Below are 21,342 nucleotides of genomic sequence, written 5' to 3' on the forward strand. Positions count from 1 at the left end.
AACATACACACACGTGTGACACATGGCTGTGTGCGCACAGATCTGAACATACACATGTGTGTGACACAGGGCTGTGTGTGCACAGATCTGAACATACACACGTGTGACACGGGGCTGTGTGTGCACAGATCTGAACATACACACATGTGTGACACATGGCTGTGTGTGCACAGATCTGAACATACACACGTGTGTGACACAGGGCTGTGTGTGCACAGATCTGAACATACACACACGTGTGTGACACAGGGCTGTGTGTGCACAGATTGCACATCCACACATGTGTGTGACACAGGGCTGTGTGTGCACACACCTGCACACATGTGACACATGGCTGTTTGTGCACAGATTGCACATCCACACACATGTGACACAGGGCTGTGTGTGCACAGATCTGAACATACACACACGTGTGTGACACAGGGCTGTGTGTGCACAGATTGCACATCCACACATGTGTGTGACACAGGGCTGTGTGTGCACACACCTGCACACATGTGACACATGGCTGTTTGTGCACAGATTGCACATCCACACATGTGTGTGACACAGGGCTGTGTGTGCACACACCTGCACACATGTGACACATGGCTGTTTGTGCACAGATTGCACATCCACACACATGTGACACAGGGCTGTGTGTGCACAGATCTGAACATACACATGTGACGCTTGGCTCTGTATCTGCACAGCCACACACACATGCAGACACATGTGAAGCACACCCATACATGTGTGCACACACACGCTTGGTCACAGGCCTGAACACACATGTGCAAGGCACTCATGTGCACTCACGTGCCTGCAGGATCACAGGAACCTGCACATACACATGTTTGATGTGCCCATGTGTGTGTGCACACGGCTGCACTGCCGCACGCACACGAGGACACACACCCACGTGGCCCATGGATGCACAGACCTGCATACTTCATACAACCTGGTCAGACACTCCTGCACAATCACACACCTGCACACCCACCAACCAGACATGCACACCCAACAAATCCTCTTGTGTGTGTGCACACATGCATGTATAGATATGGGCAAGTTACATACATGCATGTGTGGACACACCTGCATGATTGATCACACACCTCCACACGTATGTGCAAGGCACCCGTGTGTGCAAACACATGCATGGGTGTTCACACACACAGCTGCACACACCCATGAGAGATGCACCTGTTTGTGTGCACACAGTCACACACAGTTGCACACACACCTGGACACATGCCCATGCATGTTTGCATGTAACTGCATGGATGTACACCAGAGCACAAACATGCAAGAAATGTCATGCACATGTGCACACACAGAAATGCTTGGTGACATAGCTGCACACATATGTGCCAAGTGCCCATGTGTTCATGCACATGCATACATGGTCACTCACATATGCACACGCCATGCCCAGGAATGCCAACACACATGCAAGACACACTTGTGTGCACATCCCTGCGCAGGCATATGTGCACACACACTCATGTCAACTCACAAACACACACATTTGCACACAGACACATGGACATGCAGAAACACACAAATCACATTCACACATGCAGGTTCTCATGGAAGTGTGCATGCAGTGCACACTGACGTTTGTTCACACAGATGTACACGTGTGTGTGCACACATGACTGCACACACATGCAAGCACATACTCAGACCTGTACACGTACACTCACCCTGTACACACATGCACAAACATGCACATGAACAACTGTGAAAATGCAGCCCTTCATTCCTCCATCATTCTGTCACTCCACACCTCCATCTCTCCATTCATCCCTCCATCCCATTCTTCCACTGCCCCTCCATCACTCCCTCATCCCCTCCATTCTTCTCTGCATGTTTCTCTTTATTCCCTAGTGCCAATGAAATCTATTTGCACCCAAATCACATCCACACTTGAAGCCCTCCAGTCTTTGTCAGCCTTGCAGCACTGCCAGCATTTCCACTGGGAGCAGAACTCCAATAACACCAGTGAAATCCACACACCCAAATGCTGAATTACAAAGAGGAAAAGCAATTCCCACTCATCAGTGACTGCAGCTGCTGGCAGTGCAGTGAAAGGCAGGATTATCCCTGTGGGGATTGTTTCTCTACTACAATGCTTTGTATCCCTTGTTGATTCTTAGGGTCTGATGATTTTGGGCTTGGGTTTGGTTTTTTTTCTTTGCTTGTCTTTGCCTGGAATGTCTTAATTTCATTTTTACCTGTAGACAAATTGTGGAAACTCATTTTATGGATGGTATTGGAGCACTCAGTGCTGGGCATAGGTGGTTCAAAGAGCCGCCTTTGGAAAGAGAAAAAATAAATAAATGTCAGCTTGAGGTGTCTGTACACAGATACTGTTTTGTCTTCCAGATTTATATAATTCCTGCTATTACATCCAGGGCAATTGAAAGTGAGGATTACAATTAAAGCTTTAGGAAGCTCCTCAGTATTTCCCAAGTTGGGACCCAAGCCATAGTGTTGTGGGGCATCAATGCACTCTGTACCACCCTCGTAAGTGTGCAGTGCACTCCTGTGCATCCGTGATAGGTGTGCCCATCTCTGCTTGGGCTGGGTTTTGTAACACAGTCACAGAATCACTGAGGTTGGAAAAGTCCCCTAAGATCACTGAGTCCAACCATTCCACCAGCCCTGCCAAGGCCACCACTAGACATGTCCCAAAATGCCACATTTGCATGGCTTTAAAATCCCTCCAGGCATAGGGACTTCACCACTGCCTAGTGCAGTCTGTGCCATGACTTGACAACCCTGTCCATGAAAAATATCCAATCTAAACCTCCCCTGGTGCAACTTGAGGCCTTTTCCTCTTGTTTTGTTGCTTGTTACCTGGGAGCAGAGCCCCACCTCCACCTGGCTCCAACCTCCCTCCAAGGAGTTTTTATGAATGGAGATGAGCTTGAACAAGCCCTGCCTTTGACTCAGATTTCTGGCAGTAGCTCTGTTTGGGGTGGCCTGCACCCAGATTGCTCTTGTTCACAAGTTCTTGATAATGGCTGATTAGATCTATTGCAAAATGAATTGTTTATTGAATAGACACAAAATTAACAGACACAAGACTTTGAACAGACTACTTACTACACAGGATAAAACAAAAAGAGCTGCTAGTGGATAAAATACAGTGCACAATAAAAGGGTGCCTATATTAAAGCTAGCTAAAAAATAGTATAGATTAGGATTCAATGTAATTTACCACCAAATTGATGTTGGGACTACACATAGAATTCTTTCACTCAGTTTTCAGGAAAGTATCCACGGAATTTGCCTCCAAACTCTGGGGAGAAGTCCTATGCATTCATTTCCAAGGTGTGTGTAGGAGGCTTCTGCCTCTGTGAAAGTTTGTGTAGCTTTATATAGTTGTTAAGTGAAGTGTCTCTGAGTCAGCGATTCCAGCTTATCTCCCACATCTTGTTCTCAAGTTGTTTATTGGGAATTCCACCCTGAGCCAAAGAGAAATAACTCACTAGCCAGGAAAGCTGGCCTGGGTTCTCTCCCCAGTTCATGGTGGGGGGAGAATGTCTGAGCCATCCAGGTGGTGGCAGAGCAGGTAAGCTCTGCTGTGGTAGGGGGAAGTCCTGCCACAGGAGTTGAGGACAGTGAGAAGGTTCCCCCTTTTCTCCAGGCTGAAAGGAGAAAAGGAGCCTCCTTTGAACCCCCCATATCCCTCAGCTGCTTCTCCTGTTCCAGACCCTTCCCCAGCTCCGTTCCCTTCTCTGGATATGGTCCAACTCCTCAATGTCCTTGTCAGAGTGAGGGGCCCAGAACTGCCCCAGGACTGGATGTGCCTCAGCAGAGCCCAGCACAGGTCACTGCCCTGATCGTTTTGGACACACCATTGCTGACACAGGTGAAGTGCCCTTGGCTTCTTCCCTGTTTGGGAATACCTAGGATCATGCTTGGCCACTCTGGACCAGCACCCCTTTTCAAGCAGCAGAGATGATAGAGTCTGCTGTTGTCAGACCTCAGCTGTGTTTTCATGCACACTACAGGCTAATGGCAAACAGCTTTCACATTGAATGGACTATGGTATTAAAAAAAAAAATAATAATATATGTATGGAAACAGGAGCAAGGAAAATTTGAAAAGAATGGCCTTATGATGGTGACCTAAAGTCTGCAAGGGAGATGTGCAATCCAAGTATTGAAATGTATCAAGCTTTCTGGCTGGTGAAGTTCAAGATTGTGTTTGTTTTAAATACTCCCAATAATGCCATTTCTCTAAAGCTGTCATTATGATTTGTGAGAGTGTGAACCCTGTCTTGGTCTGAGAACTGCTGCCTCACACATGTTCGTGGACTTTCCTGCAGAAAACCCTTCGAAGTGCATCCGTGTTGCTGTTTCAGGACTTGTTGCACTGAGAGCTGTTAGTGAAATCAGTTGTTCTTAATATAACAGGGAAGTTTTTTAGGAATAGGGATGTGGACCTGTTGGAATGAGTCCAGAGGAGGCCACTAAGATGATCACAGGGCTGAAGCCCATCAGTTCTGGAGACAGGCTGGGAGACTTGGGTGCATTCAGGCTGGGCAAGAGAAGAATCTGGGGAGACCTTAGAGCCCCTGTCAGTGCCTAAAGAGGCTCCAAGAGCTGGAGAGGGAATTTGGACAAGGCTCTGGAATGACAGAACAAGGGGGAATGGCTTCCCACTGCCAGAGGGCAGGGTTAGAAGGGGTATCAGGGAGAAATTCTTGGCTGTGAGGCCCTGGCACTGGTTGTCCAGGGAAGCTGTGACTGCCCAATCCCTGGAAGTGTTTAAGGCTAAATGGATGGGCTTGGAGCAACCTGGTCTAGTGGAAGGTGTCCTTGCCCATGGCAGGTGAGTGGAGTAAGATGATCTTTGATGTCACCTTCAACCCAGACCATCCAGTGTTTCTGTGATTCTGAGATACTAGTGTCTCTACAAATCCATTGCAACAGCTCCCACTCTGGAGCCGGTCCATGTCCTAGGTCTGCATTCAGTAGGGCCATCACACAGGGATTTGCACAGCATCTTGCATCTATTTGGGACCTGGGGATTGGCATGCACATGAAGGGTTTTAGAGGCTCTTTATGAGAGTCCCTCATCTGCAGCAGGTCTGGGCTCATGCCACATGGAAACACTCAGTCATGCATTAATCACCTTTATTTATAACAAAAGTCATGGGCAAAACTGCCTTGTGAGATTTTGCAGCATCAGGAGACTTTGCTGCTGTGCAGACACCATGCAGACCTAGCTGGTCTTAGAAGCTGCAGAACTAAAACAAATTGCTTAACATTTCAGTGGAATATATGGTCATATATCTATCTATCTATATTTATATCTATATCTATACCTCTATCTATCTGTATCTTGAAGCATGGCTGCTTATTCTCATTCAGGATCAGCTATGGAAAAGCATCATCAAGTAAAGTCCATTAGCTCTAATCAGCGGAATTGATGTGCTGGCTGCAAATATCTCTGAGAGAGGATGGGAGTAAAATAAAATTTTTTAAAAAATCTGTTTTTAAATTACAGTCACTGTGGCAGGAAGAAGAATTCCTTCTCCAGTTTCCTCTGGGAAAAGGGAGTGGCCAAGTGTGATGCCACACTGTGGGACATGGAGGTCATACAGCATCAGACTGTATCAGTCTGGGGCACAGTCCTGCCAAGAAGTTTATTATTAGGAAGAAATTCCTCCCTGTGAGGGTGGTGAGGCCCTGGCACAGATTCCCCAGAGAAGGTGTCACTAATCCATCTATGGAAGTATAGGACAGGGCTTGGAGCAACCTGCTCTAGTGGAAGGTGTCCCTGCCCATGGCAGGAGGAGGAGCAGGATGATCTTTAAGGTCTCTTCCACCCAAACCAGTCTGTGATTGCATGATGATGCTAAAGGCACCATGGTGTGGTATAAATCAGACCAGGACTGGCATGGAGACAAGGAATAGCTCCAAGCATTCCCTGTGCAGTGATAACCAGGATGCTTTGGAAGCTGATTAATAAGGTACCTGATGAATCTTCTTCTCCTGGCATCCTCACATGAAGCCAGGGCATCTTTCAATCAAACTTAAGCTATTGGAGACCATCCAGGGACACTTTTTATAGTTTCTCCTGCATTTTCTGATGGCATGAAGAGCAGGATGACTGGCAATGACGATGTGAGCAGATGTTTATATCTCTGCAGGATCTGATGGTGACAAAGGTGGATTGGCCTCTTTTCTCAGACCACCAGCTGACATCTCACCACATGCTGCCTGTACATGTTCTCCCCCCCACCCTGTACACACATATCCATCAATTCTTTTAGGAAATAATGCTATGGCATTGTGAGAACAGCATGGCAAAGCTCAGGGCAAGACCTTATAGGAGTAGACCGTGGGTTTATTTAGGGAAAACACGTGATACAGTGGTAGCCACTCAAGGGTAGGCACCTAACTCCTTGTTAATCACTGAGGAGAGTCAGAGGAAGGGGATGGCAGCTCATTCCCTCCTCCCAGGATATCACTGACAAATCTGGAATGAAGTGCAAATGAAGAAAAAGAATCAGGTAGGAGCCTCACATCTCCTTAGGAGCCTTCAGAGATGGAGCTGCCCTGGGCTCGAGGTGAGGCTCCATCTCCAAAGCCAGAGCCAGGCCATGCTTGCAGCTCCCTCTGTGTGATGTTCAGCTCCACACTACCCCAGTGGGATGCAGGAAAGCTCTATTTACTCTGCCTGTCCCAGGTACTCCCTCTGCTTTGCAGGAGGTGTCCCAGCACCAATTGCTCCCATCCCTAACATCTATCACCAGGAACAAGAAAACAGGACAACACTGCAGGTGACAGTTTAAAGGGGAGTTTAAGTGTCCTCTCACATCTTAAATCATTTTGTAATCATGCACAGCTTCTGCCTGGTGGGTTCACAAGGTTCAGCCTGGGGTGTTCTTGCTTTCCTTGCCAGCTGTGGTTATGATTCATGTATGTTGTGAGAGTGTTTCAAGGCCAAATGGGACAGGAGCCAAAGCAAATCCATATCACAGTGCTGCATAAAGAGAATAATTGAAATGCATAAAAAGAAAATTTGACCAATAAATCAAGTGCTCTAAAGGACATGAGTGCATTTTCCTGCACTCCTGCCAGAAAAAAAAGTGCCGTTCCTGGAGTTTGCTTGCTTCAAAATGTAAATTCACGGAAACCAACCAAATTCTGCAATTGATTTCCCAGACTGTCAACAACCAAACCAGCTTTCAATTAGTCCTATCAACTCACAGAGAAAGTTCTCAAAGAGAAAACTTTGTCACAATAAGCCACAAGCAAAGACCTGTCTCTCTCTGCAATACAACTGTTTTGGAATTAAGCAATACAATTGCTCTGAAATTTCTGGGGGCTAAAAATGCTTCCCACATGTCTGGGTGTCCCCAGGGCACAGGTGTGACTCTTTTAAATGGTGAAAATCAAGAGTTCCTTAGCATGCCTAGTCTCCAGCAAGAACAAGAGTGCTGTATGGAAAAGATCTTGAAGCATCATCACTGGACCAGAGATGTCCTTTTAACTGCTTTTCATAGAATTGTTGAGGTTGGAAATGTCCTCCAAGACCATTAAGTCCAACCATTCCCCCAGCACTGCCAATCCCACCTCTAACCCAAGTGCCACATCTACATGTGTGCTAAATCCCTCCAGGGATGGGAACTCCACCACTGCCCTGGGCAGCCTGTGCCAGGGCTTGGAAACTGTTCTGGGGAAGGAATTTTCCCTAATAACCAACCTAACCTCTCCTTGGTCCCACCACCCACCTCTCTGACAATGCTGGTGTTGCACAGGAACACCAGGAGCCCTGGACCCACAGATCTCCCCACAGAATTTTGGAAATCACTGATGGTTCCTCACCAGGAAACATCCTGTCTCCAGGTAACAGCGCTGAAAGAATTAAAAACCTCCTTTGCTTTCTCAAAGCAGGCAGACTTCTGACATTTGCGGTAGAAGACAAATGATGGGGAGAGATTTGAGTGATATCTAAACCATCTTTAGCTCAATTAAAGCAACCAATGCCTTTGGGAAAAGATCCCTTGGGGTATGACCAGAGCCCTGTTATCCTTGTGATTTGGGAAAACTGAGTCTAACAGATCCCTCATAGCCCAGCACCTTCCTAGGTCTGACAAAGGAGAGGAGTTATTTTTTGGCTAACATCTCTTCTGCCAAAGGTTGTTTTCAGTCTTGGCTGCAGTGACCTTGGAATTTGAAATGCCCCTTGGACTTGTGAGTGAAGCCTTTGTACGTGGCCAGTCCTTACACAGTGCTCACAGTTCAGTGCAGTCTGTTCAGAGTACGATTCTGTATCCTGGTTACAATGAGACCTTTGGTTTTCCCAGCCCTCTTGTAGATGACTTCTTTGCCTACCTGAGTGGCTTGTCAGTTCCTTGAGGATTTTTTTTCTCCCCAAATTTCTACTTTTTTTCCCCCACATAGTAAATTGCATCTCTTGGCACGTGACAAGGCAGAGGCTCAGACTGTGCACCTGCTTGGAAATACAAATGCAAAACAGGACTAGTATTTCCTTCCTGTACACCTCTATAAACATGTGCAAGGATACACATGGAAGCTCATCTGGCCATCCATCCATGTCTTGGCAGAGGTATGAGGCTGCTCAGCAGTGAAACACCCTTGTGCTGTCTCCCCACCTCCTTGGCTGAGACTGAAACCCATCCACAGCACATCACTTGTGAACAAAAGTGACCTGCCTGTGTTCATCCCTTCTGCTTGTCCCTTCCTGTTGTGCACAGGGTGATTTGTAGGAGAAGGGAGAAAACAGAACTGGCTTACCAGGCATGAATGCCTCATTGCCTCTGCCAACACCCAAATATTACAAAATTTGAAAGAGACAGGACCTTGAAGGCAGGACTGGGTCCTGAATGGAGTTTGCTTTGACATTGTCACCATCTAACAATGCTGTGAGTCATGATGGTGTAAAGTCCATGACACCTCCCTCCCTCTCTCTCTTCCCTGTAAGGGATGGTGCTGTGCCACTGTGGCTGTGTGTTGCACAATCCCTTTTACTGTAACGCTGGCCAGATATTGACAGGCGACTTTGCACTCTGCAGGCACCACTTGCTTCCTTCTCCTTGCCAGACGTGCATGCAGAGCCCAAGATGAAGATTGAGTTTGCTCCACGCTCTGTGCCTCTGCAGAGAAGGCTTCAGACAGCATCAGTGGCTCAATGGATCTTCAGTTTCCTGGGTCTAGGTAAGACACAGCTCTTTTTCCTTTCTCTGAGAAGCCAGAGAAGCTTTCCATAAAATTGCAGTACGGTTAGAGCTGGAAGGGACCTTAAGGATCCTCTGGTTCCAATCCCCTGCCATGGACAGGACACCTTCCACTAGACCTGGTTGCTCCAAGCCCTGTCCATCCTGGCCTTGAACACTTCCAGGGATGGGGCAGCCACAGCTTCTCTGGACAGCCTGTGCCAGCGTTTTTGGCTTCTTCTCGTCACCTGATCAGAGCACAGACGCACTAAGGAAGTATATGGCTGACTGCCTATGGATGAAAGTGTTTACAGGTCTTACACAACATCTAAACCAGGGTGGGGTTTTCAGCTTCTCTTGCTCTTTTAGATTTAGAGTTTTCCTGGTTTAAGCTGCTGCTCTCCTTGGTGTTAGGGATGGGAAATAGAATTATCATGCTTGAGGAATGGTACCACAGGAAGAGTGTTGGGAACTCTGCTTTTCATCCCTTGGAACAGACATTTCACTTTTTTCAGATGTCCCTGCACATTCTGAAAGGTAATTTTTCCAAGAAAACCCAAGGAGTTTGAGGAAAAGACACATCAGCAAACTGAGATGCAGACATTCACTGCTTGGTGGAGGGCATCAGGTGCTGATGGAAATGACACAGATGCAGTTTTGGATAGGATGCACAGGGAAATGATGATGGAATACACAGAGGCACATCATCAGAGAATGCAAACTGTCTGGGGACATTTACAGCCCATCAGGCTGGAAGGTGGCATCCCAGAGTTTCCTAGTTTTGGGGAAATAAAGAGATGGGAGGATCAGAGGTAGGTTTTCAGTGTAAAATGTCTGGGGCCATTTACAGCCCAGGGGGCTCTCAAAACTTTAGAGGATGCAGCCTCCTTTTTATCCTAATTTCCCAGCATTTCCCTCTCTCTTTCCCCATTGGCTGAGGTAGTTGAGAGGTGCAGACTTCCTGAAACGCCTGATACCTAAAGTTCCCCTCTAATTTATACTCCCTTTTCCTGGTGTCAATCAGTGCAATTCCTATGGAATTTACTGTTCTTCCCTTTGTTTCCTTCATCTCTCAGCATCCAATTTTATCAGCAAACCTACAGTTTGTTAGTAAAGACAAATCTCTCTCATTCCATTTATCAGTGGAATCTTTCCCATTGTTTCTTTTCTCTCTCAGTGCTAGTTTTATCTACTAGCAGTCTCATTGTTTGTAAAGACAAATCCCTCATTCTTCTCTTAAGGATCACTCTTCTGAACTACACATTAGCCCAGTTTGGGCAATTCAAGAGGCCAGGGGACATTGCTGGTCACCAGATGGGTGAAGATACACTATTTTTTTTTTTTTTTGGAAGAGAAGTGCCAAACTGCCACCCTTGTTGCCATAGTTGTGTTACAAACCCAGGGGGTCTCCCTGAGCAGGAGAGACCCCACCTGTGATCAACATTCTAGTGAAGAAGAGATCCCATCTGTGATCAACCTTCTGCCACCAGAGAACACGTGGCAGGAGGAGACACAAATGAATCTTGGCAAGATCTGGCCAGAACCATGCAGCCTTGGACACAGCTGGCCAGAATGGGACATTTTGGAGTGCTCCATGGTTCCCTCTCTGTCCCAGCATCTGCATTTCCTTCCATGTCCATGATTCAGTTGGGATGCAGCAGAGATATGGTCACAGTGTTAACAGGAGATCCAACAGCACATCCCCATTCCCAGCATGGATGCAGTTGGGGTTTACGGAACTTCAACAGTGTTTTCCAATAAAACAACTTGTACTTGAGGTTTTTCCCTTCTTGGAAGGAAGCTGGGACTTGACTGTCCAGAGAGGGAAATGAGCTAGAGCCAGCAGAATGACAGCAAATGGCCAGAAGGGAGGAATGCTCTGCAGTTGTAGGAGTTCCTTGCAAACACAGGCTCTGTCTCCTGCAGGGAAATGCAGCTTGCGCTGAATGAGGCTGAGACCCAAACCAACTCCTCCTCCCATGGCTGACCTCCAAGAGCTTATCATCTTTCCCTGGCAGAATTTGATTTGTTGTTTGGCTTTTTTATTTAGTTGGTTGGTTGGGTGGTTGGTTGGTTGGTCGGTTGGTTTGAGGTTTTTGCGTTTTTGTTTTGGTTTTGTGTTGGTTTTGGGTTTGGTTTGGGTTTCTTTTGGCGATACAATCTGAAACCAAAAGTAGTTAGGAAACGCTCTTAAGAAGGGCATTAGAAAGGTGATAACAAAAACCTTATGAAGCAATTCCAGCTGGTTTGGTTCATTTTACAAAGTTTCTTTAAGCCTGGAGTTTTCCACCCAAAATCTCCCAGTTTAACAACTGCATAAGCTGGCTGCTAAGAGATACCCTTATTTTCATCCCATGAGCTGCACTATTCTAATCCTCAGGCACAGAGCTCAGACTTGCCGTGGGCAGGATTTAGCTGCCGGCTGCTCCTTTGTTTGGCAGACAGGCTTTGTGCTCCTGCTGCCAAAAAGGGCTCTGAAACACCCGTCTGACCGCTGCGCAGCCCTTTGGCCGGGGATCGCAGCAGCACGGATTGCAGGCAGCTGCTGCTGTGCAAGTGCAAATGCATCCCCTAAGAAGCCAAGCACTGGGGGAGGGACTCCTCATTCATTCCCGGCAGGATGCTGAGGGAGGGCAGCAGCTCTCCAGTGCTGGCAAAGAGTTCTGCTCCAGCATCGCTTGCCACAGGCAGGCGTTGTCTGTACTGCCGGTTTTCTTGAGGATGCTCCTGGCCAGGGCATGGAGACAAAAGGTTCCATTTATTTCAGAGGCTGACAGCTGCCGGAGGAGGAATGCAAGGTGTAAGAATGGGTTGCAGGGCATGGAGTGGGGACCCCACTGCCTTCCCAGAACACGATCCCAGTACTGACAAGCGCCCCTTTTAATGGAGTGGAACCAGGCTACTGCAGAGAGCTGAAATCAGCAGCCTGGTGCCCGAGCCTGCTGCACTGCTTCCTTCTGCCTCTCTCATTACCACTCTCCACTGGGCATGGACACCCATGCAGACACCCCATGCAGAACCATGAGTGCAGGGCTGAGCCGTGCCAAACAAACCCGTGCAGGGGCAGTAGCCCTGGGCGTGCAGACCCAGCGTGCCACACCCAGCCTTTGAACCTCCCAGTCATCAGGGCAGGCTCAAAGGTACCAGCACGACCAGGCTCCCTTGGCAGCCGAGTGTAGCCCACAGCCACATCAGCTGTGCACAAGGGTGTAGTGTCTCTGTAGGTGGCCACAGTCAGGGAGTCCAGGCTGGCACAGCACCACGTCTCTTGGAAGAATTCAAGGCCGGTTTGGATGGGACTCTGAACAGCCTGGTTTAGTGGAAGGTATCCCTGCTCATGGCAGGGCAGCTGGGTCTGGGTGGTCTTTAAGATCCCTCTAACCCCATGCATTCTGTGATTCTGTGATGATCATTCTGTGCAGCATGAATCTGACTCCCTCTGGGGCTGTTGCGATAATGAAAATCTCTTCCTGTAGTTCGCAGTTTTCCCTATTTCAGGTTGAATTAACAAATTTTGGGTTAGGAGCACTTTGATAGGATATGACCTCTGCTTAGGCTTGGCCAGAAAAGTCCTCCATATGTGCTTTGAAGCTTGTGGCTCCTTTGGAACCCATGGCTCACTTGGAGCCCATGGAATATTTGTGCTCTCTGTGATATGGCCATTTTCTTGTCCAGAGAGGGATTTACAGCTCACAGCAAAACTACTCAGCATAGGAAACCCACCACTTCATTTTTACTATGCTTCTTTGAAGGAATCCAACTTCTTTGAAAGAATCCAGCCCAGGAAACCATTTAATCTGTGAAAAAATCCAAATCAACTGTCAAATACACATTGATGTGTGTTTTCTTTGCTGAGTCCCATACAACCATGGAGATGTGAGATGCTGGGTCCTGGACCATGTAAAGTTACTGCACCCCTGCTCAACAGGTGCACTGCAGAGTCCAGGACCATCCTATGAATGCTTCATTCAGAGCCAGACCTCAGCCACAGAGAAACCTTCCTGAATCTGGACTCATCAGAAAGTGCAAGATTTAGGGTGTGCATAGGCATTCCTTCTTGTCAGGGACCCTCTGTTTTTAGCTTTGGTTTGAAGCAGTCTCCACTTCCCATGACAGTGCTGACAGTGCAGCAGCTATTCCCAGCCCAGAATTTTCTGGCTGTTTCCAGGGAACAGAACTGATGCATCTGCAATGACTTGCATGATGCTCTTAACCCTGCTCCTACAGCCCTTGTCTGCCTTGAAAGAGCTCTGTGTGAGGGCCATTAAACCATTTTATAGCAATTTAGTGTGTGCCATTGGGCTAGAGCACTGGAGTCCAGACCTGCAGGGGGAGGAGATGAGGATCACATCTGTATGAACCTCACACCCAGACGTAATGTTGAGTGAAGGTCACTGAGTGAAAATTCTGCTCTGGGGAAAAAAAATTGAATTGCAAATGAATCGAGGAAGAAATTAATAATTATATAATTGTGAGATAAAGCATGGATTTGGACCAGAACTACTCCTTCACTTTGCAGAATGTACTTTGAGCTTTGCACAGTATGATAAAAAGAGAATTAGGCACTGCATGGTTTTGCAGCAGGCCTGATGACCTGGCTCCCAAGTGCAGCAAAATTGTGTTTATTTACTATGTGGATCCTGGAGCTGCAGTTCATGTTCTATGCAGTTCTTGGGAGTTACAAAGTCTGTGTCTGTGGCATTTGAAAAAGAAGTGTCAGCAGCAGGTTGAGGGAGGGGATTTTCTCACTCTGTTTCACTTGTGTGACACTCCAGGGACAGATCCAGAGGAGACCATGGAGGTGCTCCAAGGGCTGGAGCCCCTCTCTTCTGGAGACAGGCTGGGAGAGCTGGAGGTGTTCAACCTGGAGAAGAGAAAGCTCTGGGGAGAAACTCTTCCAGTGCTAGAGGGGCTCCAAGGGAGCTGGAGAGGGTTTTGGAGAAGAGTCTGGAGTGACAGGACAAGGGGGAACAGCTTCCCACTGCCAGAGGGCAGGGTTAGATGGGATATTGGGAAGAAATTCTTGGCTGTGATGCCTGGCACAGTTTGCCCAGAGAAGCTGTGACTGCCACATCCTTGGAAGTGTCCAAAGCCAGATTTGAGGGGACTTCCGTGATTCCATTAAAAACGTGGCACCAGGTGTGAGCAGTGGCTCTTTCTGACCTGCATGATGCATTACAGGCTAGTCCTGTTGCTGAGAGCTGCAGTTTTTTCCCACTGCAAAATTCTTAGTGCCAAGCCAGGTGCCTGCTGCAGTATCTCTACTTACAGGAAGACATGCAATCCCATCTCAGCTCTAAGAGGATTTAGGAACCTGTTAGATTATTGTGCTTTTCCCCCCACAGGAATTATTGATCCTATCATGACAGTGTTTTAAAAAAGGGCAAGGGTTTGCTTTTCCAAGCAAAGCTTTGTAATCAGGGTGAATTATCACACACACAAAAAAAGCTACAAATATGATCTGCTTATTTATCCTTAAGTGAAAGCAAACAGGAGGTACATGAATGTCTTAGATGAGAGCATCCTATTCCACTTCTCTGACAGGACTTAGCTGGGAATTTGTGGAGAAAACAGGTATCAGGTGACTCCCAAAGATGAAAAAAATGTCTCTGACCTTGAGGGTGTGGATGCATCTATATCACAGCTGAAGCTGAAGCTGAGCAGGGCATCTCCATCCTCATATCTTCCAGCCCTGGGTGATGGATCTGAAAGGAAGACCCAAAGTAGAACAAAATATACAGAGCATTATGTAATCCATGAGCTGGAGAAGGCAAGGGACTTGGGTGAATCTGGGTTTTCTTCAGCTCAGTATTCCCCTTCACAAGGGTTCCAGAGGGGCAGATGGGGAGGACACAGCTCTTCCCAGGCACACATTTGCTTTACCAGGTGGCAGTGCTGGGCTTGGGTGGGATTTGGGATGTGCCAAGTAATGTTTGTTTGCGCAAATACTTTTGTTCTCTTGTTCCCATGCCAAAACACAGGGTATAAGGGAGGTGGGAGGTAGAGGTCAAAGCTGGGAATTAACTGGAGAAAGTCCCAAGTCATGGAAGAATTTCCATTAGAGAATGAAATAGAGCACTCTTATAAAATTCATGGTGACATAGAGTAAAAAGAACTGATAATCCTCTGGAGACCAAGATTAGAGTTGAGACTGAACTTGGGAAGCGGAGGAAAGGGTCCAAAATCAATAATAAAGAACTCAGTAAAGAGGAAAATCTTATCTACGGATATAAATCATGGAGACAATTAAAATGGGGAATCATTAGCTCAAGATAAACTATTGGGGATTGTACAGACTGGACATTAGACCCTTTTTGCTGCCATTCCAAAATATCAGGTGTCATTAGGGGGTATTAACAGGAGTTTTGGGGTAAAATAAGGCCATTAGAATTGCAGAGATCAGTCTGACTCCAGAGAAAAGCCAGACAGCAAAGGGATAGAGAGCTGATCCATGAGAACACTGAATGCAGTGAGATTCATCAGTCTTTTGGGAAGAAGGGGACATGGTGTCCTTTGGAGAAATTGGTGGTTGCTACAAGGGAGGTAGTTGGTGTCTTTTCAGGTTCCTGGGGCAGATAGAAAAGAGACCACCTCTGCATCAGAGGTGCCTTCCCACTGATAAATTCAGCAGCAAGCCCAGTGGAGGCTCCATCCCAGATCCAAAATGCCTCTCCAAATGAACCATTCCTCTCCCAAAGCCCACCCAATCCAACCATCAGGTCACTGCTGGCTTTTCTTTCAGCACAGTGCTGTACAGCTGCCTTCATCGGCCTCCTGTTCACTCGTTTTTGGCTGGTCAGTGCCCTCTATGCCGCATGGTGGTTCATAGACAGGGAGAAGCCCGGCAAGGGCGGGCGGCGGATCCACGTCCTGCGGAACTGCGTCGTCTGGAGGTACATGAGGGACTATTTCCCCATCACGGTAAGTCCATTGGCTCTCTGTATTCCAGGGACAGCTCTGGAGTCTGGATGCAACCTGGGGCCAGCCGTCATGGCATGGGGCACTGGGAGTTTGCTGTTGATACGAATGGATTCTTTGATTTGTCCAATTTATGAAACAAAATTACATTTGGCACCAATGTTAAATTTAGCAGCAATTTTTAATAGCAGCAATTGTATTAAAATAAATACAATCAAAGTATATAGGATATATATATTTAAGTACAGTAATTTCACTATTATAAGCCGCACCATTTTGACTAAAATTTTGGTCCGAACCCGGAAGTGCGGCTTATAATCAGGTGTGGCTTATATACGGACAAAGAACAAAAAGTTTCTGCTTTAGTTTGGAGGACAGGTGTCTGCTGAGAAAGGCAGGAGCTTCTCTTTGAAATGGAGAATGTAAACCCCTCCCTCCAAATTATTATAATTTTGAAATCAAGGGGCTCTCAGGCAAAGATAGGGGAATTAGGAATAACAGTTCTTTTCTAGGGAAATTAAAATAGAAATACAGTACTACAAAGAAACAAACTCCAAACCCTGACAAAGTCAGAATACAACCTGACACCCTGTCAGGCAGGGTGTTGGTAGCAGTCCCATTAAATGGTGGCTGCATCCTCCTGCAGTGACAGATGTGGCTCAGTTGGAGCAGTGCTCCTGTACAAGGTGCAGTTTCCCTCTAAAGGTCCAGTGGTGATGTGGAGAAATCCGGTTTCCCTCTGAAATCCAGTGGAGAAAGGGGCTCCCTTAGTGTCCCAAAACCTCTGTTTTTATCTTGGTAAGAAATGTTGGGCTCTTCCCCCTGGCAGGAGCAACTTCCAATGGGATGCAGTAATTTTATCAGTCCCACAGTGGGACTCAATGGCCATGAGCAGAAAATGACTGGCTGGAGGAAGGATGGGTTGTGAAAAGATAAAGAACAATGCCCTGCCTGGTTTCAATGGATGGCCCATTAGCAGAATATCTGCCATGGAGATAAGGATCACTGCCCCCACCCTCAACAGATGGTGATAGAACAGATACCTTTTATCACACTCTGTATTGTAACCCAAGACAGTTGCTGACACCCGGGCATGCGGCTTATATATGGACAAAGAACAAAAAGTTGCCGACACTCAAAAGTGCAGCTTATAATCGGATACAGTTATAATCGTGAAATTATTGTATATACAAAATTTGTCAGTGAGTAATTTAGTATAATTGAGGTCTGGTTCAAATAAAACATAAGCAAAAACCGACTGGGTTACACAGGGGGTACGGATGGGGCCCTTCCCTCCACACCAAATTTATCAAGGTAAAAATCTCCTTTATATATTGATTGCTAACACATATTAATATAGAATCTTCTGGAAAGCTCCTCCTAGTTTCTATTCCTAAAATCTGTGTCACTATGTTGTGTTGCACGTGGTTCACCAGGAGTTGGGGTCTCTCATCCTTTCGGGGTCTCATTTCCGATGAAGGCTCTGGGTCTTCCTCAGTGTCCGCTGTGTAACCTGGCAGGTATCGCAAGCACACTGAACTTTGGGTTATATAATTAAATATATGCTCCCATAACAAGCCTTATTCCAGTGTCCAATGCCTGGAATCATCCCAATTTGGCCCAATTCAAGGCTGAAAAGTTTTATTTCTAGCTGCTGTTATCAGACCTACATCCTTACTATCTCTACTCCCACTGAACATCTGGAGGATTCTGCTTTGTCCCTTTTTTCCCCCTCTTTTTGCTTTGTAACAATTGAATGTAATTTTTCTATTGATATAAAGCAACAATTTTGCCAATATAGTTACAATTTAATTAGCACGAATCATATTTATAACAGTGTTGAAGGATACCCTTCTCAGATCCAAGATTACTCAAAGACACAGTAAAAAATGGGGATTACCCTTTTTACCAACCTCATCCTTCAATCATCCAGTTTTTCTACTCCTATTTAACCTTGCTGCTTTCCAGCTGGGAAACCTCATCTTTGTTTTTCTATGTCTATATTGCACCATTCCTGCCCTGCAGGTTGCTCAGAATTTACCCAGTGGGCATAAGGCCAAGTTTGAACCAAAATCCAAAAGATCCTGGGTGCCCTGCAATGTCAGTATCCCGTTCCTCTGAGGAGAGGGGTGGATAGGTAAAGCTGGGGGTGTGCTGGGCAATCTCACAGAGCTGCTCTTTCTTGAGAGGGACTTGTATGACATTCCCTGATTTACTTAATGCATGTGGCTGGCCTTTGATTCTTTTATCTGGTATCTTATTTTATCTGGTACCTTTTACCTTGGCGTGGTGTGGAGCAGCAGCAAGTCCTGCCTCAGAGCCATCACAAGTTGGTACAAATCTCAGCAATGTAGCAGCAGAACCCATGGGTTGTTCAAAGAACAGAGCTTCAAGGATAGACCAGACAATGGGGGTTTCTAAGATAATTCCTTCAGGAATACACTGCCTGTGGAGAGAACTCAGATGGGATGTACCCAGCTGGTCAGAGATCACCCAGAGTCAGAAACTGGGTGCTGCAGTCCAGGATAATGAAGTTGGGAGCCCAAAAAGCCAAAGAACCCACCAGGAAAAAAGGAAAAGAAAAAAATAAGAACCCAGCCTGAGAGTCCATCCTGCATGGAGTAGGGTGTGGGAAAAGGATTAGGGGAAGCTGGAGCAAGGTGAGGACCAGAGATGGATGACACACCCATCAGCTTTGCTGCTCAGACAGAAATAACCCTCTTTGCTCTCACAGGACCACACCTGGAATACTGTGCACAGTTCTGGTGCCCCCAGCACAAGAAGATTAAATGGCACTTCTGGGGCAAGTCCAGAGGAGGCCATGAAGTCCACAGGGGGATTGGAGCACCTGCCACATGGAGATGGCTGAGAGAGTTGGGGCTGTCCATCCTGGAGAAGAGAAGGTTGTGTGGACACCACACAGCACCTTCCAGTGTCTGAAGGGCCCTGAGAGAAGGTGGAGAGAGACTGTTCATCAGGAGTGTGGAGATGGAGCAAGGGGAAATGGGTTCACACTGTAAGAGAGTAGATCTAGATGGGATATTGGGAAGAAATTCTTGGCTGTGAGGGTGGGGAGATCCTGGCACAGGTTGGCCAGAGAAGCTGTGGCTGCCCCATCCCTGGAAATGTTCAAGGCCAGGTTGGATGGGGCTTGGAGCAACCAGGTCTAGTGGAAGGTGTCCATTCCCATGGCAGGGAGTGTAATTTTCAGGTGCCTCTGATAATGGAATCAACCGTAAAATAAACTTCCTAACACAATTTGTAGTGTTAGAAAGCAAGCACTCTTTATCTGTGCAGAACACATTGCAATGTGTTCTTTAATCTAATGTGTGTGGTGAGGCTTCTCAACATTATAATCATGTATTCATTAAAGAGTGTCTCCTAGCTAATACATAAACAGCACTTTTCCTAGAACTAATTTGCATGCATCTGCCTCCTACTGGAAATCATTTTATGATCATGGAGTGTCCTCTAAAGGGATCTCTGGTGGTCCTATTCAGTGAATATATTAATTTTAAAGGTGACCTTTCCTTGAACTTTTTCTTTGGGCATGTGCTGTTGTTTCTTGTTGCCTAACCTGCACAAAAACCACTGTAGCCCTCCTTATCTGTTCCTCCACTGCTAAACTACCTTTATCATCTAGTGTGCATACCTTTACATCCTTTTATCTTTCTTTGCTAGTTAGTCTTTAAGCTGTATTCAGCAACTTCATGGGATCTGAAAATTTCTAATCTCTATGTTCTTTATCACGTTCAAAACCAAACGACAGAGTTTATGTGACTGCAATAATTGCATGCAATATATATTCTGTAAATTATTTGTGGCCGTAAGCCACCACTTGTGGAGTGTTGGACCAACCTCTCTGCTGAAATTTAGCTGCCAACTCAGCCCAACAATGACCCTTCTCCTGTCCCTTCCTAAAGAACATGGAACTCGACTCCTGAATGCCTCTGCATTCCCTGTCTGTCCTTTCTTGTAGGAGGAACACTAACACCAGCAGAGGGAGCATGGGATTACAGCTTTGGCTGCAGCTCCCTGGGTGAGGGAGGGCTCCATGGAGCTTTTCTCCCCACTTCTCTGGGAGAAAACAGAGGAAGTTTCACAAAAAGACAACGGAAAAGTTTAAAAGAGATGTAATACAGAGAGCATTATAACCAAGCAGTCGCATAATACTATTTCTCAAACATATTTTCTCAGTAATAGAATTGTGCAACCAGAAAATGTTTTGGGTTGGAAGAGATCTCAATGATCATGCAGTTCTAAACCCTCTACCACGGGCAGGGACACCTTCCATTCCAAGCCCTGTCCAACCTGGCCTTGAACACTTCCAGGGATGGGGCAGCCACAGCTTCTCTGGGTAACATGTGCCAGGGTTTCAGCATCCTCACAGCCAAGAATTTCTTCCCAATATCCCATCTCACCCTGCCCTCTGGCAGTGTGAAGCCACTCCCCTTGCCCTGCCCCTCCAGGCCCTTGTCCAAAATCCATCCCCAGCTCTCTTGCAGCCCCTCTAGCAGGGGGCTAAAGCCACTGGCAGGGGCTCTAAGGTCTCACCTTTTCTTCCTCAGGCTGAACAGCCCCACTTGCCCAAAGCCCCAGCACAAGGGACACAAGGAATTGAGATCTGGGGACACAGACTGGGTTGGCATCCAGGACCCTGGGCTGTATTTGTGTGTAGATGGAGTTTGTTAAGCCCTGGAGAATTAGGCATCCTGGGAAGATTAATGTCTCCTAATCCTGCCAGATCCCAGCAGCAAACTTAGCACGGTCAAGTGTTTGGAGGCAGCAAGTGCTGCCTGCTGTCTTATTTTAGGAAACAGCTTTAAACACTGCTTTTAAGGGATCCCTGTGAACGTTTGCTGTCTTGGGAGCAAAGAGAAGTTGGGATGAGCATCTGTTTTCTGGGCAGTGCGAATTTGCAGTGTGCTGCAGTACAGAGTATGCCAGTGCTGAGCCAGGCCACTGCAGTGTGTGCGAGCTGCACCTCCTGCCAGCACCACCCTTGCAAAAGAACCACTTTGCTCTTAGATTTATCCCCCTTGGAACTGACTGCATTTTAATTAATAATTTGAGAATCAGAGCTTAAGTGGTTCGAAAAGTGGGATAAGAAAAACTACAGTAAGAAACCAAATCAGGGTCCAATTCCCAGGGAAGTTATTTCTGTTGAATTTCTCTACACTTTAAATCTATTCTAATTTCTTTTCTTTTCTTTTCTTTTCTTTTCTTTTCTTTTCTTTTCT

At 46.7% G+C, this 21,342-nt stretch overlaps 1 protein-coding gene across 1 annotated transcript in view; it reads left to right on the forward strand.

Moving 5' to 3' along the window:
- MOGAT2 (monoacylglycerol O-acyltransferase 2) overlaps positions 1 to 21,342 on the forward strand; it is a 35,729-nt gene that overhangs the window by 2,982 nt on the left and 11,405 nt on the right. The window contains exons 2-3 of the mRNA XM_033051245.1: positions 9,044 to 9,185; positions 15,927 to 16,105. Of these exons, the coding sequence (XP_032907136.1) occupies positions 9,092 to 9,185; positions 15,927 to 16,105 (273 nt within the window). The 5' untranslated portion in view covers positions 9,044 to 9,091. The remainder of the gene's footprint in view (positions 1 to 9,043; positions 9,186 to 15,926; positions 16,106 to 21,342) is intronic.

Source organism: Catharus ustulatus, chromosome 2 (assembly GCF_009819885.2).
Source record: "Catharus ustulatus isolate bCatUst1 chromosome 2, bCatUst1.pri.v2, whole genome shotgun sequence".
Taxonomy (NCBI): Eukaryota; Metazoa; Chordata; class Aves; order Passeriformes; family Turdidae; genus Catharus; species Catharus ustulatus.